Source organism: Fistularia commersonii, chromosome 11, assembly GCF_037954325.1.
Source record: "Fistularia commersonii isolate RoL2024-O1a breed Wild chromosome 11, RoL_Fcom_v1.0, whole genome shotgun sequence".
Lineage (NCBI taxonomy): Eukaryota > Metazoa > Chordata > Actinopteri > Syngnathiformes > Fistulariidae > Fistularia > Fistularia commersonii.
In genome coordinates, this window is record NC_141294.1 from 18,341,877 (window position 1) to 18,364,007 (window position 22,131).

General features: G+C 49.5%; 1 protein-coding gene across 1 annotated transcript; it reads right to left on the reverse strand.

The window, feature by feature from the left end:
• Positions 1-556: 556 nt before the first annotated feature.
• pitpnc1b (phosphatidylinositol transfer protein cytoplasmic 1b) lies at positions 557-18,598 on the reverse strand. The gene is made up of 11 exons (XM_086155673.1): positions 18,551-18,598; positions 18,017-18,239; positions 14,902-15,050; positions 12,647-12,735; positions 12,452-12,459; positions 11,613-11,684; positions 9,700-9,792; positions 4,818-4,973; positions 3,940-4,003; positions 3,290-3,376; positions 557-1,899 (listed from the first exon to the last, which is right to left on the reverse strand). Exons 1-11 carry the CDS (start codon positions 18,559-18,561, stop codon positions 1,748-1,750), a joined length of 1,104 nt encoding a protein of 367 aa, XP_086011799.1. The 5' UTR covers positions 18,562-18,598; the 3' UTR covers positions 557-1,747.
• Between the last annotated feature and the right edge of the window lie 3,533 nt (positions 18,599-22,131).

Here is a 22,131-nt window from a genome sequence, read left to right on the forward strand (position 1 = left end):
ACCAAAGCAGAACGAGGGATAGTTTTCTCCTCTTTGAAAGAAAACCAAGAAATTCAACATCATGCTACCTTTTCAAAGATTTTAAGGACAAATACTTTTGGGACGCCACGCTTGATGGATTCCAAGATGGCGCCGTTGAATCCGTTGTTAGTCGCCACTCGGTTCAGGCCGCTTGCGAGACTTCGGTTCGGTGACCTTTGTGGATCAAACATGTCCTCCCGTCCCTAGCGCGGGCTTTTATTTTGAAGTCTTGAGCAGTCATGTAACACAATCATGACACACACAGGCACACACACACACACACCGCATCCGTGGAATATCCATTATTCCTGGTGATTGTCTGCGCCGCCTCTTTCTGTGCCGCGGGAGCGGAGCTGCTTCCACGCTGCGCAGGAGTGTGACGGCGGTTCCTCGGTAACACGCGATGCGGCGATGCACCTGCAGCCCCGGGTCCGTATTCACAGGTCAATACTGATCAAACGTGGCTGATAGAGACCGTGCACGTGTGCGTGTGTGTGCGTGCGTGTGGGAGCCACTCAGATAGGACAGTGTAATCTTTTCCACTGAGAACTGATTTATTGGAATAAAAATGTGATGAATTGATTTGATTTTCCTCGACCCCCCCCTTTACACTTCATTCAGTCGGAATCAACCAGGAAAAAAAAAAAAAAAAAAATTAATTACACGGGTTTAAATCACTCTGCATCTTTGATCCTTAAAAGACAACCTTTTTTTTTTCACGCAATAACCAAAACAAAGTAAAAGTTTACATCTTTCTGAAGCTGCATTGATCGGATCTGGCGACCTGACACACACGGCGACAATGCCACTGCTAGGACGACATAAAGACGTCAGAATGAAATGTATTATTCAGGGTGTAATTATTAAATCACATGAAAATATCTTTTAAAATGAAAATACCTGGATAACGACGGAGTTTCTGGGGAAACTTTTGAAAAATTAAAATATATATGTTGTCCTGACATAACATGTAATGTATGCAGTATTTCCATCCAAGAAATTGAAATTCATTAACTTCTTTTTTTAAATGAAGTGTAAATTCCCCCTTGCGTTATAGATGGAAATAAAAAAGGAAGCTCCGGCCACAGGACGGTAAACAGTTAAAACGGTTTAACTTTTTTGCTTTTTTTTGTTATTGATCACCGGCCCCGCCCTCTTTATGCCCCTCCGCCGTCCTTCCGGGTGCGTCGGAACGCAGCACGAGCCGTCCAATCATCGGCTCATAATTAAAGTTGACTTCCGGCCTGACCCGTTGATGGTGTGTGTGTGTGTGTGTGTGTCAATACACCTGGTCTGACCTATCGGCTGAGGCACGGTGGGAGTAAAAGGGGAAGGGGGGCAGATCCATAGCATCGATGGCTTCCTCCTCCGCTCCCTCATTAGATCCACTCTATTAAATCGCCGAGCTCCATCATGGCCGACCGGTTCGGACGCGGCGCAAAAAAAAAAAAAAGACACATTTCTACTGCTCGTCCTTAACGGTGCTAAAGAAACTTTTTTCTTTAGCCGTTTTTTTTTTTTTGCGATAGAAAATAGTCCTGGACGCACATGCGCGTACGTGCATGTATGTGTGTTTCTGTTTATTTTTCCATTTGGTCCCTTTTTTTTTTTTTTTTTTGAGGTTGTGAAATATCACACATTCTTGGTCAGTTTTGACTTTGGTATCTGGGCCGTGTGTGTGTGTGTGTGTGTGTGTGTGTGTGTGTGTGTGTGTGTGTGGGGGGCATCATTCCGGGGTGGAGTTGAGCCGAACGGGACTCTGTGGCGCTGACGGGGGTTCAGACACGGCGCTGTTCCTCATTCCCATCTTCTTCAGGGAGCGCTCATCTGTCACCGAGATGGAGCGAGAGATGGTGGGACGGGAGGCAGCCGGTGAGCCTGAAAAAGAGAGAGACTTGTTTGATTTCTTCTTTTAAATTCCTCCTCTCCCACTTTTTTTTTTTTTTTTTCCGTCCACCATTTTCTCGGGTGGGTCGGCGGGGGTGGGCGCGCGACATACGAAATGTTTCGCGCGTCGTGCCAATTTGGCCGCGTCGAAACCCGCAAGAGGGGGGAGAGGGGGAAAAAAAAAAGAGAAAAGAACGATGGGGGGGTGGAGAAGGAGAGTAGAAGCAAAGCGGGCACAGAGCAGAGGAGAAACAGAGGACCGCAACCGGCTTTCAATTTATTTAAGTATACTTAAGATCATCGGTATCAGTTAAAACCCTGATTGGTATTCAGTTCACACCCCCAACCCCCTTTTTTTTTTTTTTTCCTTTTTTTTTTTTTTTTTTTTTTTTTATTATTATTAGACTCTCCACAGCAAATGACACCCATTTGCTTTTTATTACCGCGGATGAACGAAATGAAAACTATCACGGCCCTGTCGTCGTGGAGATAGACGCGGTTGCGGAGGTTCACCTGAAGGAGGTCATGACGGCGCGGCGCGTTGAGCGATGACTGCGGGAGGGAGGAGGCACCAAGATGCTACATGCCGTATTGGGAATACTACCTCTGATATCATTCACATCCCACTGAGTTTCACCTGACTTACCAGCAGGGGGCATGGTGACCACACACACACACACACACACACACACACACATGCATGCAGGCTCCCACCAGGGCTGACATTTGCCGCCGAGCGCCGCAACGGCAGGTTATTTACGGGCCGAGTTCATCAGGTGGCTGCGTTACGACGTCGATCATAGGTGCGGAGCCGCATCGTCACTCGGCGAGTCTGCGCTCCGCAAACGGTCAGACAACCCCAACCCTGCCGCCGCCGCCGCCACCTCCCCGTGTGTCTCTACTTCCTCCCCGTGGCGCGAGATGCCTCCCGACCGACCGCTCGCCCCCTCTCCCCTCGCCATCTGGGCGCTCGTAGGATGCGGCACCCGTTTTGAGCCTCCATTTGCACGGTGGCGTTATAAATCCCCCGCAAATCATGCAGCGTTGGGGGTGGAGGGGTGGGTCAATGAATACCGGCTTGGCTTTATCGAAGGTCGGTCTGCAACAACAAATACGTGTGTGCATCTTTTCTCCTGGCAGTCTTACATCCGACGGATTCATCCGGTGACATTAAAAAGCCCGGAGGAGAAGCGATGCTGTATATCTTCTTTCATCTACAGTTTTCTCTTCCCTCCACCTTTCCTGCTCTGACATCCAGCTGTTCTTTCTCTCGCTCTCTCTCTCTTTCCCTCCCTCGCCTTCCATGCCTCCTCCTCCTCCTCCTCCTCCCGTCCCCCTGTGGTATTTCTGTGCAGCTTCAGGTCAGGAGCTCCAGCCTCACCTGCATTGTTCTGGCTGGATTTGACTTTGCTGTTGGTCTGCTCTTGCATTGCCCGCTCGTACTCCCTCACCTGCTCCAGGCTCAGGCCTGCAAGGAACACACACACACACGCACACGCACACACACACATACACTTAGAACCATGGGGCTGTATTTTTCAGGGCCAGACTGATACATTGGTTTGACAATATTATCGACCGTTGCGGGTCCGTCGCAGATTTATCAGATTGACTTATACGCCTGCTGATATTAATTTTTCTATTTTTTTTTTTTTTTTTTTTTTTTACAGACCATCTGTAAGCCAGGGGCTATTCTTAGCTTGATTATGACACGGTGTTAGCGCTTGGTCTGTCCAGGAGAGGGAGCTCTGATTGGACGAGATGTTTTTTTTTTTTTTTTTTTTTTCCGCGGCGGGGGGTCTGTAGCCAGATTCAAACACGTGATGGCCGCAGCTCCCGGGCCGCGTCCCGGATCGCAGACGACTGCTAATTCCCCTCCAGGATGTCGACCGGACCCTGGTCACGTGACCCGAGACGGATTAGACTCTGCTGAGTCATACGGACAAAACACTCGTGGGAAAGGTGTAGTTTCGTCCGGTGTTGAAATCCAGGCCAAATCCCGCATCGCGGCGCCTCCGGCGCAGAACTCACCGTGCCATTCGTCGATCCACGCCACCGCCTGCCTGTGCCCGACCAGTAGAATGTCCCGGATGGTCTGAAAAAGACGGGAGAAACGCTACGTTTTCGTCTGTTCTGGCGTCAGCGATAACGGGAGTGTGTTTCACATTGTTGCCTAATGCGGCGCCGAGTTCTGCTCTTTGTGTTTTCGGTCTTCTTCTTCGCCGGGCGGGGGATTAAAGAGTCACACGGGATTTCTTTTCTCCCCCCCCCGCCGTCAGCCGCGGGTCTGCTTTGTAACCCCGGGGGAACAGATGCCCACCTATGATCTTTTGACATGAAGCAATACAGGAAATAAACCCCTGGTAAATAAGACTTTGCATGGTTTTATATGAGGGCAGACGACGTCGGAGGATAACAACCTTCCCAGTCGTCGGACTCGGCGCGTCCGCTAATACGCCGGAGTGGAGCCATATAAACGGTGTGTTTATATCAAAGGGCAGATTTTATGTCTGTTCTTTCCTCCGCTCAACTTTCGCTCCGGTCCCTCCCTTCCCCCTGTTGTTTTTTTCGCCGCCGTAACTGCTCGGCGTCGTCCCCGGAGTGTTACGTCCCGGTCGGGTGACTGACACATCTGCTCGCCGCATCTGGGCCGTAATTCACCGCCTTATCCGGGGCCGAGGTGAAGCCGGCCGCTCCGGCTTGCCGAAATCAATTCTCCGACGGAGCGGGGAGCGTTATTAAATCCAATTAGCTGTAGATTTGGACATTTCCACTTTGTGTTAAACCTATAGAGGCTCATAACTTTTATTGCGGATCTTATCTCGCCCCGTCCTCTCCTCATCCCAGGCGGTTCGGGGGAGAGGAAGGAAAAAAAAAAAAACAAAAAAAAAAACCGAACAGCGCCTCACTCTGTGTATGAAGTCCTCGGTCTTGGTCTGGAAGCCGTAGACCTCGAAGCTGCACTTCACCCGCTTGTAGGAGCACATGATGGGGCTGTGACCCCGCCTCCAGCCCTCGCCCAGGGGCCCGCGCCCCGTTTTAGTCGACTGCCAGCGGCTCAGGTCCTGCACAGAGGAAACGGGGAAAGGGGTGAGCGTGCATGAAGCCTGCTGAGTCTGCAGGAAGGTCGCCCTCTGAGGCATGTTCACAAGTGTCAGTGTGCTAGAGAGTGCGCGCGTGGTGTTGCATACAAAAGCGTGAAAGTGCACGTTAAGCATCTTTTGTGTTCTCACCGAGCTTCTTAATCCCGTTGCGCTCGTCCGCGCCGTTGCGTATCACGGAACGACGCGGACGTCCGTCCGACTTTTCAATTTGCGAGGTGACAAAAAGGACAAATGTCGCACCGGCGCTCGCCGCGACGACGACCGACCCTGCCGAAAGCGTGGTTACCTGACGGAACGGTGGCGGATACCTCACCCATCCCAACGGGAAACATTTTCCCGTCCCTGTCACGTCACGCCGGATCCTCCGATGACGCTCCCGGTCCCCGCAATCGGACAGAAAAGTTCCAGGAATTTTATTCCGGGAACTGCCCTCCTCCATGGGTACCCTTTTAATTTTGCATTCCCACCGGCAGTAAGGGTCCGCCGTGACACAAGTATCTGTGACTTGTACCTTCAGGTTTAAAAAGCAGCGCTCCACAGTCTGCAAGAAGTATCTGGAACTGGGCACGGCTTATGAGTTTCTCCAGTCACTAAGCACCGAGGTCACACGAGTTCTTATTTGCGAAATTGAGGTCTACGGTCCCTGGTTCCCTGGTTTCCTGCGAAAATTTCACGCAGAGAGGAAGCAGCTAGTATTGAATGTTTTGCAAAGCTGAGCGAAAGCTTACTTGCGAATTCTCCTCCTGAGTGACGGATCTTCCACCGCAGGTTTCCGTGCCCGTTGCCGTTCATAAACCGCGGATAATAAAATGTTGTTTTAATACCATAAGGCCCGAAATGATCCTCCGTTTGATTTACAACCGGTGTAGCTTTTCAGCTGTTCCCGGTCCCTGAAGTCATTTTTCCGCCTCTTCACCTTAACCCCCTGGCTCCCCTCCTCCCCGAAGCTCGCCCTCACCCGCTCTGAAACTGCAGCGTAAGCTAGTCGGCAGCATCAGCAGAGAACGTGAAAACCTTCGCCGTCTGCAGAGGCGAGGTCTGCGTTCACACCAAAGATCATTTCTCATGAATACCATGTTTTTTTTTTTTCTGTCCTAGGTGGTTATTTTGTCCCTTCCTATCTTATGTATTGCGTTTGTTTTTTTGTTTTGCACGCTTCGTCTTCACCTGCCCCAAAAGTCTCTCACCCTTGTCATGTTCCGTGATTAACGGGCCGGTATCGACCCGACCCGGTCACTTCTCCGTCGACTTCCGCGCGTTTCCTCCTCGCGGTAAACCCGGGAAGTTCGCTTTGCCATTCTGTCTCTGTTTCTGTTAGTATATCAAATAAATCTTTTGATTCCCACTTCCCCGCGCGACTCTGGGTCCATCTGCTTCTCCGCGCTCGACAGTTGGCGTGTGATATTCGAATCCGACGGCGGAGTCGGCTGTTCAAAGAGTGGCTGATGTGCATGGAAGTTAATTTTAGATTGTGTCCGTGTCACAAATTAATATCCAATCAGCGATCTGACAGGAAACTGCCAGCAATTAATACGCTTTAATGTGGACTGAATGAACGAGGAAATGAAAACGTGTGTGTTCCACTCAGCGCCTGTCCCGCCGAATCAACTCCAAGCTCGGCGGTGCACGGGAACATGCACGGACGGCGGTTCGACACTGGTATTTAGAAAATTAGGGAAACGCTTTCACACTGTATGGACTTTTTGCAGTTCCTAGATCCTTTTCAGGACAAGCGCCTTTGGACAGCAGAGGAATCAGGGACCGTGGCGCTGATTTACTAGAACGTTCTTAGCTTCTCGTCCAAGGCAGAGTCTCTTTACAGTTCCCTTAGAAACTCATGGTTTGGGTGCTTGGTGATTAGCTTAGTCCACTACAAGAAACGTAATTGCGGTGCGCTATTTTTAAAAACTATTGAAGTCACCGGTCAGCTGTTGTCTTGCTCCGAAATGGAGACTGCGATGCCACCGAGGGGTTTCCAGGGTTCCCGGAGAGGCATCGACATTTCGGCCAAAATGAAGCCAGCTAACGGTTTGTTTTTGAGGTGCACGACACTTCCATCACATCGGTGCCTACTGTGGTCACTTACTGCCTGTGAGACCCCGAAAATAAAGGTTCCCCTGGAGGAGGGGAGTTCACGGACACAAAAATTCAAGAAACTATTTCGTTAGAACTTTAATGTCCAAAAGGGGCTATTGATAATCTCCTCCAGGAGGTCGATTGGTTGATCTTTGCCCGTGCCGTATTTAGCTTCAAAGAAAATACCTAGAGGTAGCTGTTCAACTGTTGGGGTTGCTTTGCCTGATGATTGGCTGAAGGTCCAGCCTCCACCAGAGGACACTGGTCTGGCACTGTGTGTGCAAGGAACCCTCGGCGTAGAGACTGTAGGCCGTTCATACAAGGAGTCCAACCTTTAAAGCTCAAGCCAGTTAAGAGTCCTACCGTCTTATTGATTTGAAGGCGTAAAGGCTTTCAAACCCTCCCCTTGTTTTCTTACAAGCTTCATAAAGGTGAGGAGAAACACGGCTGACTCCACGACAGTACGACCTACGACATCCGGGTGTTCTTGTTTTATCTTTCTCGCTTTCTTTTTTTTTTTTTTATCGGTTTCTCAAGTGCGTTTAACAAGGTGCAACAACATCACCTAATGGAACACGCTTTCAGACCAAGGTCAACCGCCACTCGCTCTCTCTCGCTCCCCTCCGCCGTCAGGTACAAGTCAGACATACGCAGAGATGACGGCCGCGCGTTCACATCGGGCCACTTCGGGCCAAAATCCCTGCACTTCTTTGGAGAGGCTGCTGAGCGATGAGCGCCATTAACCCCCGAGCCTCTTAACAGAATTGTAAAGATCAGCAGCAACGTAATTGGTTGGACACTCAGCAGTATCCTTTAACGGACGGACAGTAAAGAAGACCCCAACACCTACCGCTCCCTCACGCCCCCACCCCCTTCACCCGAGGCATCAATAGTAGTCCCCGCACCTCCATCTATCACCTCGGCCCACCCAACACGACACCGAATCGTCAACAGGCCATAAGCCATTTCCACCTCCGGGGTGATGCCGCATTCAGTCTAACACGTCCCCATGTGACCCGGCCGCCCCCAGAACTTCAACTACCATGTTGTCGAAGGTTTGGCTGCGGTCTGAGGGTAGTACTCATTGTCGACTTTTGATAGTCGACAACCTCAGGGACCCCCCAGTGGCGAGGAACATTCTCCACCCAATCTGCACCAAGGTATGGTACGAAGCAGAATTGCAAATAAAGTGTTGGCCAGTCCGTCCAAAAAGACCCTCCCCTCGTCCCTGTTGGGTTACACCGAGAGTGGAGCAGCTGGGACAAGGCGGCGGAGGTGCCTAGTTCTGATTTTTAGGGCCAGTTGGCTGAGTTCTTTTTACAGAAATGAACGGACGAAGAGGAGAGATCGACGGAACGGCCGGTAAATTTCGGGGCTAAATTTACGCACAACGTTACACGGGTATATGGACGGAGCATTCTGTGTGACCTCTGCTTTCATTTCCTGTTTAATTCTGCCCTTTTTCCCGGGACCTTGCTGACACGTAATCAAAAACGCAGCAGTACAACCAGAAGTCGTGGGGGGGGGGGGGGGGGGCATTGTTGACCGCCAAAAATAACAGAAAAGAAGACAACCCGGCGTCGCTACGACCGGGGAGCAGAATTCTCCGTCCGCATGCCTGCGTTCTGTTCCTTTTTCCGTCGTCCGGGATAGATTTCGGAAGGGAAGTCCGAACTCCGCACAATTAGGATGTATTTTTTTTTAAAAACGACGACGTTTGTAATGTAATGTAATTTGCCTTTGCCTAGTGTTTTTCCTTTTTTAAGCTGTACCCCTTCGGGGGTTGTCGTGCCTCCAAAGGCACCCGACGGGCCCCGTCCGCCGGACATTTTAGCTTTATGGTTTTTGCACATTCATGGGGAGGAGTTGTTAAGAAGTGTCATCTGTCTTCATGTAGCTGCAGCGTTGCGTGTCTGTGTGTGTGTGTGTGTTTATCAGCGTTGTAGCCGGTCTAGTGAAAACGACCTTTGTGTTTGAGCTGGCAGGTAATAAAGTGAGAGACCTTGGTCAGGTGAAGGGAATGAAGATACAGACTTTAAAATATACATATATATTATTTTTAGAAAAGGAGTTGTTCTTTTATGTGGTGTTGAAATGGCTAAAACGAGTTGGTTGTCTGTTGTTGTGATTTTTTTTTTTTTTTTCTTTTTCCGGTCCATCGTGTATGTGTGTGTGTGTGTGTGTGTGTTCGCAAATCTCTCCTCACGGTCTACTTTTTTAAGTTGCCCATGAAGTCATGACCCAAAGTTTACTATTAAAATCCCCCTCATTAAAACTCTAGAGTTAAACTCGGATTAAAACCCAAAGTAAATGAAAAGGATCTGAAGGATCTCTTTGCCGCGCAGGCCTGTTTTTCTTCGACGCGGAAAAAAAATATTATATATATTTAATGCACTTTGAGTCAGCCTTGCTGCGTTTGCGAGAATGAACTACCAAGTACTACGACAGGAGTAGTGGAGCCGCTGCATCATGGGAATTATTTCTTTTTAAACTAAAAACCAAGGCATAAGTCAGCCGGTAGACTTTATCCTCCCCCGACACCTCTGCGACACGCTCCTGGTCGACCCGGCCCGCCCACCAAGAACCAGTCCGTCACAGGCGCAGATGGTACCTCTGTTTCTTTGTAGTACTTCTCGGGGATGGGGTCACTCAGGATATCCAGGAAATTCACGTGCTCCGCCGGAGTCGGCTCGTCCCCAAACACCTACAAGCAAAACAGATGGGGAGGTCATTGAGCCATAATGATAGCAGGCGCGTGCGCACACACACGCCCACACAGATTTGAGTGTGTCCTGGCAGAAAAGAACCAGCGGTGGAAAAATAGTGGAAAAATGTATCGGGGCGCCGTCAATCCCAAGCTGCTTTTGGACAGAAAAGTCACCTCCTCCAGGGGAACCTTTTAGTTTTGCATTCCCGCAGGAAGCGAGGGAGCACAGTAGCGACGGCCGGGACGTGTTACCTAAAGCACGAACCCAAAAACAAACCGAAAAAGAAGAAGAAGGAGAGGAGGACGACGCAGAGAACATGGAGAGTTGCCACAGCAATCACGCTCTGCGTGGCGGGAATAATAAGTGATATTATCTTCTCCCTGCCTTGCTTCACTGCGTGAAGAACCCCAAAGTTAGCTAAGATTTGGGCTAAAAGATTTACGTGTGAGCTCTGGACACCACTTTGTTGGTCCATTTCTATCCGTTTTGTTGCAAGACAACAGCTGACCGGTGATGACGATAGTTTTTGAAAAAAGCCGCTTAGGAGTTCCACCAATCCCCCGTACACGAGTTCCTCTGGAGCTGCAAGAAGACCCTTTCCAGCTAAAATTGTTCTTGCAAGTCAGGGCCGTTGTCGCGGTTCCCGAATGTATGATGGAACCGCTCGGTTCCTCAAAAGGTTCGAGTGACTGCAAAAAGTTCCTCCGGTGAGGAGGCAGCTGTGGATGTTCATCCCGGCTCAACATTCCAGGAAACCTGTGATTTTTAAGTCGTGACATTAAAGTGGAATGACCGAGCGCGGAAAGTCGTTCAGCTGTTATAAGCAAAATCTTTACATCTCGCCATTGTTTTTTTTGTTTAGTGTGATAACTTCAGATTGAAGAAATGTAGCGAGACGATATTATTAAAGATGTCACGTCTTGGCGGAAATTGCAAATTTGAGGCCTCATGTGAGACGCGGTATCCCGTAATAGTTGGTATTTCTAATTATAATTCAACACTGCAGCGCCCCCTGGTGGGCGTCTTTGCATCGCAGCGCCTTGTCAAGATCAGATGATGCATTTCATGCGGTCGGTTGGACGCAAAAGCGAGCAGAAAACCGAGGTCGTGCGCCGTAACCTTCCCCCGACCTCAAGGCCACGGGGGCAAACTGTCGGGGTGCAGGGAGGTCACAGTTATTTAAAGTGGCGGCAGGGTAAAGAAGAATTACGAGGCGGAAAATATAGTTCCGCCCTCGGAATGGAGGAATGTGTTTTGAGGCCCCCCCGCCGGCGCTTTTTACGTCACAGCCGAGAACCAGCAGATGGGAGGAAAAACAAACAAAGGAGAGATAAGAGGCCGCCACGCTCCTGCGGCCCCGTCGCCGGCCCGTGTCCACCCGCCGTCTCGCTCAGACTCCTGGAACGCCTCGCATTTTGTGTTTTTTTTTTTTTTTTTTTTTTACCACCCTCGCCAACAAAAAAACCTGAAAATTATGCCACTCCTCTTTCACGGCGCCGCAGAGGAACAGGATACCGCGAGCATTTCTGGCGATGCCGCGGATAGCGGCATAAAGTTACGTAACAGGCAGGTAGACGGAGTGGAACGGGAACCCCCATCACCATCGAGACGCCGGAGAAAAATCCAACATGGCAGCCGCACTCACCTCGCCGCACATCAGGTTAATAGATCTGCCCGGACGAATTTTTAAAAAAAAAAATTTTTTCCCCCCCGTAATGGCTACATCTATTTAATGAACATTTTTACAGGCGGCGCACAGAAAACGCCCCCCCACATTCCCTGTAATCGCCCCCATCTTTCCCCCGGTCACACTCACGTTGCCATTGCTGCCGTTGTCGTTCGCGAACCTCGTTTCTATTCGGATGCTGAACCTCGGGAGGAATGAAACCTGCAGGGAACAGACACACACAAAAACACACACAGCCACAAACATAATTATGTAATCCGTACTGTAAACAGGAGTTTGAATGTTTGTCATTTTTGTGTGTGTGTGTGTGTGACTTTGACTCCAAACTGTTTTTTTTTTTTAAACCCCTGATGTATTCACTTGAAGTTCCTGTGATTTTCAGCAGATTTTTTTTTAATTTTTTTTTATTTTAAGGCAATATTGTTGATTGCCAATAATGATAACGTGCTTTTACGAATCAGCTTGAATTCTGTGTTTTTCTGCTTTTTTTCAGTGGATTTCTGGTTAAATTTAGAGTTTTCAATTTGGAGGTTTTGCACTCCCTATGTTGAAGACGCCGCGGTCATGTTTACACTACAATATTTCCGGGTGAAATCTTACGACGTTCCTTTTGTCTCGTCCATCGATACGAGAACGCCAAGTTCACGGTCTGGTTAGCGCCTTGCATGGTCACCGTCGGTGTGAGTGAGTGTGTGTGTATATGTGTGTGAATGTAATCCAGTGTAAAGTACTTAGAAAGCACCGCACAAGTGGATCCGTTTGTCATTTTAGCAACGACTCCCTTGTTTTTCCTTGATAATTCAGCGCTAGCTTACTCCTAGAATTTGAAACACGCTTAAACCCTGTCTGGATGAAATGTATACTCTAGAATTTTTCCTCCGTTAAATAAAAGAAATACAAAAATTCCACAGTGGTTTGGAAAGTCGAGCGGTGCTGCCGTGCAGTGAATGATGTGCAAGAATACTCACTGAATACTCTGCAGCACCGGAGCACAAGAGACATGGAGAGGGAAAAACAGCGTTACTCATACGTGCACGGGCCGGCGCACACATGCTCAAACAAGCTACCGCAGCGGACATACACACTCATAAATATTTGATGGTACAAGAGGGTGTGTGGGGGGGACAGCTGTTGAATGTAAACAAGCGTGGCGGTTGGAGCACCTGTGATGGTGAAGGGGTAGAAGTTCCACGCCGTCTCCGTTACGTAGAAGAAACGCGGGACGAAGGCTCTGGCCCAGGACGGGAGTTTACTGGAGGAGGAAGGACGAGAGAGCGACAAAGTAAGGAAGGATGGTCGGATTACACCCGCGTGTCACCCCTGTGATTTCCGGCTGACATCCACCCGCGGGAACACCGCCCTCCCGAGGCGGTTTGAATGTCAGACTCCTTCTCCGGATTCTAGGTCACCTGGCAGACCGAGATTGAGGTGAAACGTATTCTTCGCTCGGTGTGTGTGTGTGTGTGTGTGTGTGTGTGTGTGTGCTGCGGGTGTATCTTTTAGGATCACCGTCGGTTTTAAAAACCACGGCAGAGAGGGGACATTTCGGAGGCGCGAATTTCCAGGGTTCAAACGCGTGTTGTTTCAGTGTTTGGATTAGGATTAAGTTAAGGGTCGGTGAAGGGGTTAGTGGGGCCTTTACATGCCTGTGTGTGTGTGTGTGTGTGTGTGTGTGTGTGTCTTGACTGATACAAGTCAAAATGTCCCACACCCACGGATAGAACACGAAAAATTCCCCCGCAGTGAGGACGATTCTTAACGTCCTTAAGCATTTATTTTAGGATTTAAGCTGCGGTTCTGCGACGGCGAATTAGGATGCGAGCAGGGGTCACGCGAGGTTAATGAGTCGAGGTGAGATTAGGGTTCGGCACTGTGGGCTTAGAGGATGCTTTTCAGACGGGCTGGGGTGCCGACACTTCACACACACAGACACACACACTCCAGTCTCGCACAGCTTCAGCTTTCCTTAGTTTACAGTAAATTCAGCACAAGGCTGCAGATACCTTTTTTCTCTTTTGTAATATAGTCAATTTTTTCCGCATTTTTATTCACATGAGCGTTCTGTTTTTATTCTTGTCGCGGTGTCTGTGACATTTAATGTAGCCTTAAAGGTCAAAGGTGAGTCCAGTGTGACACCATAAAACCTGATATCATTCATCGGGCCACCAAAGGGTATCTCCAGTTAACTGTCCCTTTTTTATTTTTTCTAAATAGCGACGTCGTGGTGTGTTTTTGAGCAGAAACGGCATTTAAGGAAGAGCTTTGAAGAGCCGATGAGACCCTTGTAATCCGAAATACAAAAATATATGTCCCCTATTGTTTTCATTGGTTTGAATACTCTCTGGCTCTTGGGGAAAAAATAAGGTAGTTTCTTAAGAATGATGGAAAACTACATGCTCATCCAAGAGATGGCGCAATTAAAGCGTTGGTTGGTGGTCAACATGTCAATCTGATCACATCAAGAAGGCCCAGGAAGGGTGATGCGTCCCGAGGACAGAGCCTGGTGGGACTCCAGCTTCCCCCTGCGTCCTGTGGGATTAGTGGGGACTTCACTTCCACCTACAAGGTTCCTTTTGGAGAAATTACAATTTTTTAAAATTTGACAGAGGAATCCGTTGGCTTGCACCGGATGCCCTTTTCAGATCTAGAAATATCATGCCGGAGAAAGGAAACTTTCCTTCCAAAAAAGTATTTAACCTTTTCCAAAAGGACACAGTTTGCATTTTCTTGCGAAACGAAACCAAACAATGTTTTGTTTTTGTTTCTAGCTCCAGAACACATTTTGAAAACAAGTGTTTTCTACCGCGTTGGCATGGACACGCACTCTACGACATCGCGGCTGCGACCTCTGTGTCGAAAATTTTCTCAAGATTCTTGCTAATGACCGTGCGGAAAAAAAAAAAAAACAGCAGCCGTTGGAACCGTATTGTGGTTTAAAAAAACAACAGGAAAGGAAAAGAGAAGTCACACTTCCTGTAATAACTGTCATCAGGGTGATGCGGATTGCTTCTCCCTGTGCAACCGGAGTTGTGTCGAGACATTCCTCGACAAATGAGAAGGATCACGCCTCCGCGCAGGCATGTCCAAGCCTGCGGGAGTTTGGATGGAGGGTTGAAAGTCGGCCCGCAATAAGACGCTGCGACAGAGATGACTCCGAATGGGGGCGTGGGAAAACTAAATCAGAAGTCAGCACATATTTACTCTGTGAGTTAGCGCCGATGCGTTGTTGGATACGGTAGGGGAACTGAACCACGACATGACGATCACGCGATTTAGTTAGTGTTTGTTCAGTTAGTGTCCAATGCGTTGGATGGAATCGACCAATTGCGACGCAGCGGCGGTGCCAAACCATGACCGCTAGTTCCCGCTAGCGGAATCTCTGTTTAAAGGGTCGGCAGGGTGGGTGCGGGAGGCGTACCTGCTGAGGTAGATCCTCTTCTCGGTCACCTGTCCCGTGCCGTGCTGCGGGTGGTGGTCCGGCTGGTTGCGCACCACTTCCACCCCTTCCCCGCCGCCGCTCTGCTCGCAGCTATGCTTGCTGATCATGTAGAGCTGCCCGATTCTGTACTGGAGAGACAGGTGAGAGGTTCAGGATGACAGCTGCGAGAGCTCTCGGGACCTCAAGAAAAGCCGTTGGTCGATGGCGCGCAAAATGTTACCGCTGCCCCGGTGATTATTATTTTCTGATGTAGTGGCGCCTGGGTGGGGCGTACCGCTTTGTTTTTATTGTTGCACCTCGCACAAAAATCAGACGTGATGTCATTGTAAGACTGAGCAGACGTTGGAATACTTCAAGACACAAGTACATTCTGACGCTAGCAGGGCGTTGTGCATTCCTGAGTCACGCCATCGTTGCCTTAATTAGATGGGTCAAACAAAGCATTTTTATCGCCGTTGCCTCGGTCGCGCAGCGTTAGTCTGATTGCGGTAACATGCTATACCCGGTGCCGCTAATAGCCTTGTTAGGTTTCGCAAAGTGTTAGCATTCTGCATTTGCAGGTCCCTTTTTACGCGCGCCCTCTGTGAGATAATGCTAACCACTTGCAAGTGGCTTCCTTTAACCCAGGGACAGCGCTTCCTGTTTCCTGTCCTTGATTCATGCTCCGTTGCGGTTCGGTAGCCTGACTCTGCCTGCAAAGTGAAACCAGCAGCAGCTCGGCGCCGGGGCGTCACGCAGTCATTCATTTTGTTGCCCTATATCGGCGTGGCACCGAAGCAGTATTTTAATCAAAAGTACTAACTGGAGGGGAAGAGGGCAGGAAAAAAAAAAAAAAAACAGCGGGAGAGGAAGACGAGGGTCGGGAGAAGTCATCCTTCACTCTCTGCTGCGAACATGGCGGCGACACTCCTCCTCGCTCCCGTTACTGCGGTCTGTCAACATTCAATATTTACCTATCAGGAATTAATGGGACCTAATTAATCTTCTGGACGGCGTCTGATATTAAGCAGGCTCGTCCCGGATCTTTACTTCTATTTATTTTCGATATTGTCGGAATCTTGAGTGGGGAGACTCATTGTTTCGCCGGCCTCCGACGGAGGGGAGGAGAGGAAAAAAAAAAATGCTGACAACTCAGGCATCGGGCATCTGCTGTCCCTCTTTGCTTTTGTTTCTTTATTTATTTTTCGATGAAAAACAAACAAAAAAAAAAAAAAAGACAAAGGTGAGGATGAGTTGGGTCCAGGCCATAAATTCCCGCGCCAGTGTAAATATAGCGCATCGCGGGACGAAGAGGAGGCTGCGATTACTGCCACAGTGGCAGCAACTGAAAATGAAAGGGGGTTGTGATTAAAATGGAAACACAGAGCTCAAGGCGACAGCCTTTTTTTTTTTTTTTTTTTTTTTTCCCAGTTTATTTATTTATTTAAACTTGTAACAAAATCCTAGAAGGCAAGAATTGAGTTGGTTACGTAACTCTTTATCTGGCCGTTGGCGATAAATAAAAAAAAAAAAAAATTAGGCGCGTTCCGCACAAACAAACGCGACGGAAGTAATCGCCGCCAGTCAGGCGTTTTTCGTTTAATCCCCCCCGCAGCTGCTAAAACGGGGATGGCCGGGCGCCGTCGGACCCTTGGTCGAGAGGCCGTGCGGCTGTGTGCGCTTCATATTTTTTCGGCGACAGGTATCAACGGCGCGAATGTTTAGATGCGTGTGCTAATTCTCGGTTAGCGCTGACACGCTAGCTAGCTCTTGACGGCTGTTGTCGAAACTGAGCCGCTCAAGGGAGCGACCGAATGTTACATTAGCGGTCTTAGTTAGCATTTCTTGCATGTTAGCATTAGCATTTTCACAGTGTTTATGGTTTCGGCGCCTCACTTCCTGTGTCGGTAAAGGTTCCCGACGGGGGTACGTGTTAATGATGATGCAGCGTAATGTACTTGCGACGCGGTATTTCAACCGTTTGCCTTGTACGGGAGCGAACGCTCCGAATCTGTCTTATTTTGATCTGCGTGAATCATCCCCATCTCCTGCCCGTCTCTTCTCTGCTGCCGCCGCTGTGTTTTTGTTTACCGAAGTCTTTGACCTTCACCTGATTTGTGCTCCACCCCCCACCATCGCCTTATCAGCCTGTTCTAATACACAACGCTTTTTTTTTTTTTTTAATGCGCAGCACTATTGCCACGTGGCGCAGACAGAGCGCCCCTGTACTTCCACTGCCCTTAATTGTATTTGCTCTGTACCTGCGATGCCATTCGCGTGATTTATGAAACGCGGCTGCCGGAGCACTGCAGTCAAGTAAATACTCCTGGTTGTCGCATTACTCCAGTGTGGAATGGGAACCCGGGGCTTGAAACGTCAACCCCAGCCCGCGGCGGCGGCGGCGGTTGTGACGGCTTCCCGCCTGCCGCCATAACACCGGTGCGTTTTACGGCACATAATAAACACCGCGTATCTGGCGCGTGAAGAAACACACACCTCCCTGAAGAGACTTGGACTTGCTGTGCTCTGTCCCGATACTGAAAATCCTGTTTCGGGGCCGCTATCTATCACTGTCGTTGTTGTGGTAACAGGTAGAGCCGGGGGGGGGAAGGTGGGGGTGTGTTATTGGTGACGACGATGTTCCTCTTGGAGAACACTTTGACTCCTCCACCCCCTGCGCGAGTTTGTTTGTCAGACCGCCGGGTCCTCGGGGCTTTTCGTCTTAGAGTTGCCAGAACAGTAACCAGTCTGACGGGTTTGCCGGGCCGTGAGGAGCGAGGGATATAGTGACGAGAGGGAGGAGGAGGTGGAGGAGGGAGGGGTTACGGGTGGGGGGGGGTTTAAACACAACAGTAGCTCTGTGATGCTGACCAGGTGTGCGTGATTTTCTTTTTTTTTTTTTTTTTCTTCCCCTCCCCCCGAGTCCCCTCCGAGCCCTGTATCCCAACTTTCGGGAGGCCGCTTTCTTATCGCCGCATTAACGCTTTATCAGATTACAAGTTGAAACAGCGCAGTCAGTCCTTTTTTTCCGTTTAACAGCCGCGGGAAGGTAAACTGCCTCCGTGTATGCCTTTGTGTGTGTGTGTGTGTGTGTGTGAAAGGCAAACACACTTACCTCATCCACAGTGAGCGGCATGCATATGCGGTACTCTTTCATCAACATGGTTGCAGCGATGGCTTGCCGAGGCCGGACGCAGGGTTTGTTGTTGTTGTTGTTGTTTTTGTTTTTGTTTACTTGTCCCAGCTCAGCTGTCTGGCCTGCATTACAGGCACACCGCCGCCGCCGCCTCCGCCGCCGCAATGACCTGTTTTCTGACGCTCGTCTTCCACTGTTTCTGCTGATGTCAGTATTCCATGCAGTTAAGTCCACTTCTCTCTGTCAATGAGTATCAGCTACTCTTCCTCAACCCCCCCCCTTTTCTTTTCTCAAAACCGCAAACTTACACCGGCTCAGTCCCACTGCAGCCTCGCTCTTGTTGCTTGCCGCCGCTTAATCTCTGAGTTTTTTTCTGTTTTGTTTTTTTGTTTTTTTGTTCCGTCAACTGACGCTTTCCTCTTCTGTTTGCCACCGCTCCCCCCCCCTCCTCCTCCTCCCGCCTCCCGATCGCTCCTCCCTCGCCTCCCTGGTCTTACTTTCAGGATTCCTCACCTAGTTACCATCTGTTTGCTCCTCTGTCCCGGCGTCGAGAATGTGTCATTAGCTCGGAGTTTGAAGACGACTGGCAGGCGGACTACCGGCCTCGGCTCTTTATTCCCCGCGTGCCCCCGCCCTCTCCACCCACCGCGCTTTCAGTTCCACATGCATTCCTTTGCTTGTTTCCTTCTTATCTCCTTTTTTTTTTTCTTTCTCTTCCCCCTTCCCCTTGCCCTCCCTTATCCACTCCCCGCCCACAGCCCTTTACTACCTCCTCACCTGTGTCCTCCCCCCCTTCCGCCTCCACTCCACTCCACTCCACTCCACTCCACTCCACTGAGATCTCTATCTCTTTTTCTTCCAGCGCTCTTTTCCTTCCACCATGAAAATGAACAAACAGAGTTTCCTCGGCCGTCACGCCAGCTCCGCCGCGAAACGGGATGCCCTGACACGCTAAATGTTAAATATCACCGGAGTCGGTCGTGTTACCTCGCGACCCTCGACCGGATCAAATGAAAATCCTCGTTTTTAGTCGACAAGTAGCCGTTTTATTTTATTTCTATTTACTTTCCACTCACCAGTTGGTATGTCCTTGGGGCTGTACTTTGAGGCACCGGGTTTTGCGACTTTGCCTGGGGTCAGTCCGTGGAGGACAGAAGCGCGGTGACCAAATCTTCTTCCGTGGCAGAGTCAGTGCTTTAGCGACCCGGCAGTCGGTCCGGGATAAAACCCTGCCTCTTGGCCGGCAACAGCCGCCATCGGCTCCGTCGGCTCCCTGAGCGCAGGAGAAGCAGCATAGATTATAAATGAATGAATGAATTTCTTTTAAAATGTGATGTGCACCTGTGGTTAGACCCCATATGTATTGCAGCATATGAACTGTAAATTATTGACACAATATACCACGTACATACTGTTTGTTTATTTATGTTATCTGCAGCTGCTGTTTTTTTTTTTTTTTGCTATGAATGCATCTTGTTTCCTGTTCTACATGTGCAATGACAATAAAGTCCAAATCCAATCCAATACGGTCGCAACGAAACATGCCGCGGACCTGAACGCATTATTGCTATAAAAATATGACTTCGGGTGCCGCTGTAGTTTTAAAAGTCCAGCTTTGGGTGGCGTCTCTCTGCGCCGCGGGGCCAAGCCGGACTAAACGTGACCGGTTTCGGCGTCAGCGGGCGACCACCTTCGCCATGTGCTCTCCGCCACAACCCGCTGTTTCCGACTCGACGCAGAGGTGTATATCAGTTTTTTTAGTGTCAGAGTCCAGAGTCCCTCCCCGCACCCCCGGCGTCTTTCCCATCATCCTCTCTGCAGTGAAATAAATTCCTGGTGGGGCTTTGCCTCCTATCTTATCAGATCCCTGTTTAGAGACGAGCAGCCACTTGAGAAAGCTGAGGTGAGCTCACTCCCTTCTCCCCCCTTTACAAACACACAGACGCACGTGCGCGCGCACACACACACACACACACACACTTACACATAGTGACAGCACATGCACCCGCCTGGTTTAAAGGATGATTGGTGAAGACTTAGACTTGTGTTCAACAGTTGATCGGGCCATTGATTGCTCGCGATTGATTATTTAATTGCGGGCTTCGGGGTTGTTTATATACAGGGGTTAATGGTAACCATGGTGATGAATGACAGTGCTCGGATGACTGATCCCGCAATTATGGCGCTGATCAAAAGATCGGCCTCGTGATTGATCCGCGGGATGCCGAGGATGCTCGGCGTGGCCACGGATTCATCCCGTTGTTACCTGAACGTTTCCATCTGGGTCGAAACAAGTCGATGTAAAGGGGGTCCTTCTTCCTCCTCTTCTTCTTTCCTACTGACGTGTCGCCACGACTGAATGACTTGCCGTGGCAACCGGAGAGGTTGGATCAGGTTGTGGAGCAAGAGGGCGGTAGCTTGAAATCTGATTGGCTCCTGACTCTCCGGGCTTTATTCGCCGGAATCATCTGGCATGGTTTTCGTCGTCGTGGACTTCCTGGTCTCATCATATTTCTTCTTCTGTGAAAATCAAAGATAGAAACAGGTGTCAGGGTGTGAATCATTCAAGATGGTGTCCATCATGGAGGCGTGCTTTATGTTGCTGTGGTTGTTATGCAATGCGGCCACTAGAGGGCAGTGTGTAGCGTTTGGTTCCGGTCAATAACAAACATGCTAACGGGCTAAGGAGCCAGGCAATTGGTTTAATGCCATTATGAGGACGTGAAAATTCTTCACACTGGAGCATACCGCCCCCCATGGCTTTAGCTGCTAATGTGCTATATGCCGCATATGGCTAAGCATAAGCGAACTCCCTGTGAACCTACAGAAAGCTGGTTGACGTTGAGCTAGCTGCTCTGCTAACTAAGGAATAGCATGACGTTGACGGTGATGCGAGCAAAGGCCACGTGTTCCTTTTTTTTTCTGTGGGACTTTTTTTGTCCCGGTGTTTCACGCTGCACTGGAGATCCCAATATCTTTTTGTCCGGACAGAACACAAACTGTCAGTGCGCTGGAACAGAATGTGTTCGGCGAAGAGAACTCGGTCTCTGTGATGGCGGCTTTGACATATCTGCTGACTGTCTGGCCTCTGACAAAAATGAGCCTTTTTTCTTGTTTCTTGCTGCTTGTATTGTGTTATTTTGTACTTTGTTTCCTCTCCTTAGCTTTTATTGGAAGGTTAGGGCTCGGTTGGTAGAAGAGTCCACTTGGACTCTTGGATACATCTTGGATACATTGGACCACTTGGATACATACAATCATGCACTCCCTCTATCAGTCATACAGCATATAGAGACATACAACCAACCAGTCATCATATGGAGACATACAACTATTCACCCACTCACTCACGCATCATTTAGAGATATACAACCAGTCAAATGTCAAATAGACATAGTCAACCACTCACCCTCTCATTTTCTTGTCTGGACAATTCAGGGTCTCCTGTATGTTTTCTGACAATGGGAGAAACCTGCAGGAACCCCACGTAGACATGGGGAGAACATGGAGACCTCACACAGGAAAGCCCCTCGTTTTGACACCAACCAAGGACTTTCATGCCGTGAGGCTGAAGCGCTAACCACTGTGCTGCCGTTAGAGGACATTTTCAGTGAAGATAAATGCTAATCGATGGGTTGTTTATACAGAGCTCCTCTAGCAAACGTGCCGCTGTTGTTCGGACGCCGCACGTAACCACGGCGACGCCGGCTCGCTCGTGCGGAGCCCCGCTGTGTTTTGCCGTTCAACTGTTAAAAAAAGCGCTAAAGTGAGACTTCTGAAAAAAACTGCAGCTTCACACATTTGATTTGAAAGTCTAATTTACAGTGCCTGTCCAGACGGTAACCCCCGAACCCGCTGGTGGACCCCGCTGGTGGAGGATGCCATCAGGTCCTACCAAGCATTACTGGCCTGTGGGGCTCCGGAGGTAGCCGACAGGTACCGGCAGGCCAAGCGACACACAGCTGAGACAAAAACCTGGGCATGGGAGGAGTTTGGTGAGGCATGGAGAACAACTTTTATAAGATGCCAATGAGATTCTGATGACGTCAACACCATGTACAGTAGAGATATGGGGCTGCTGACCTTGACACAGG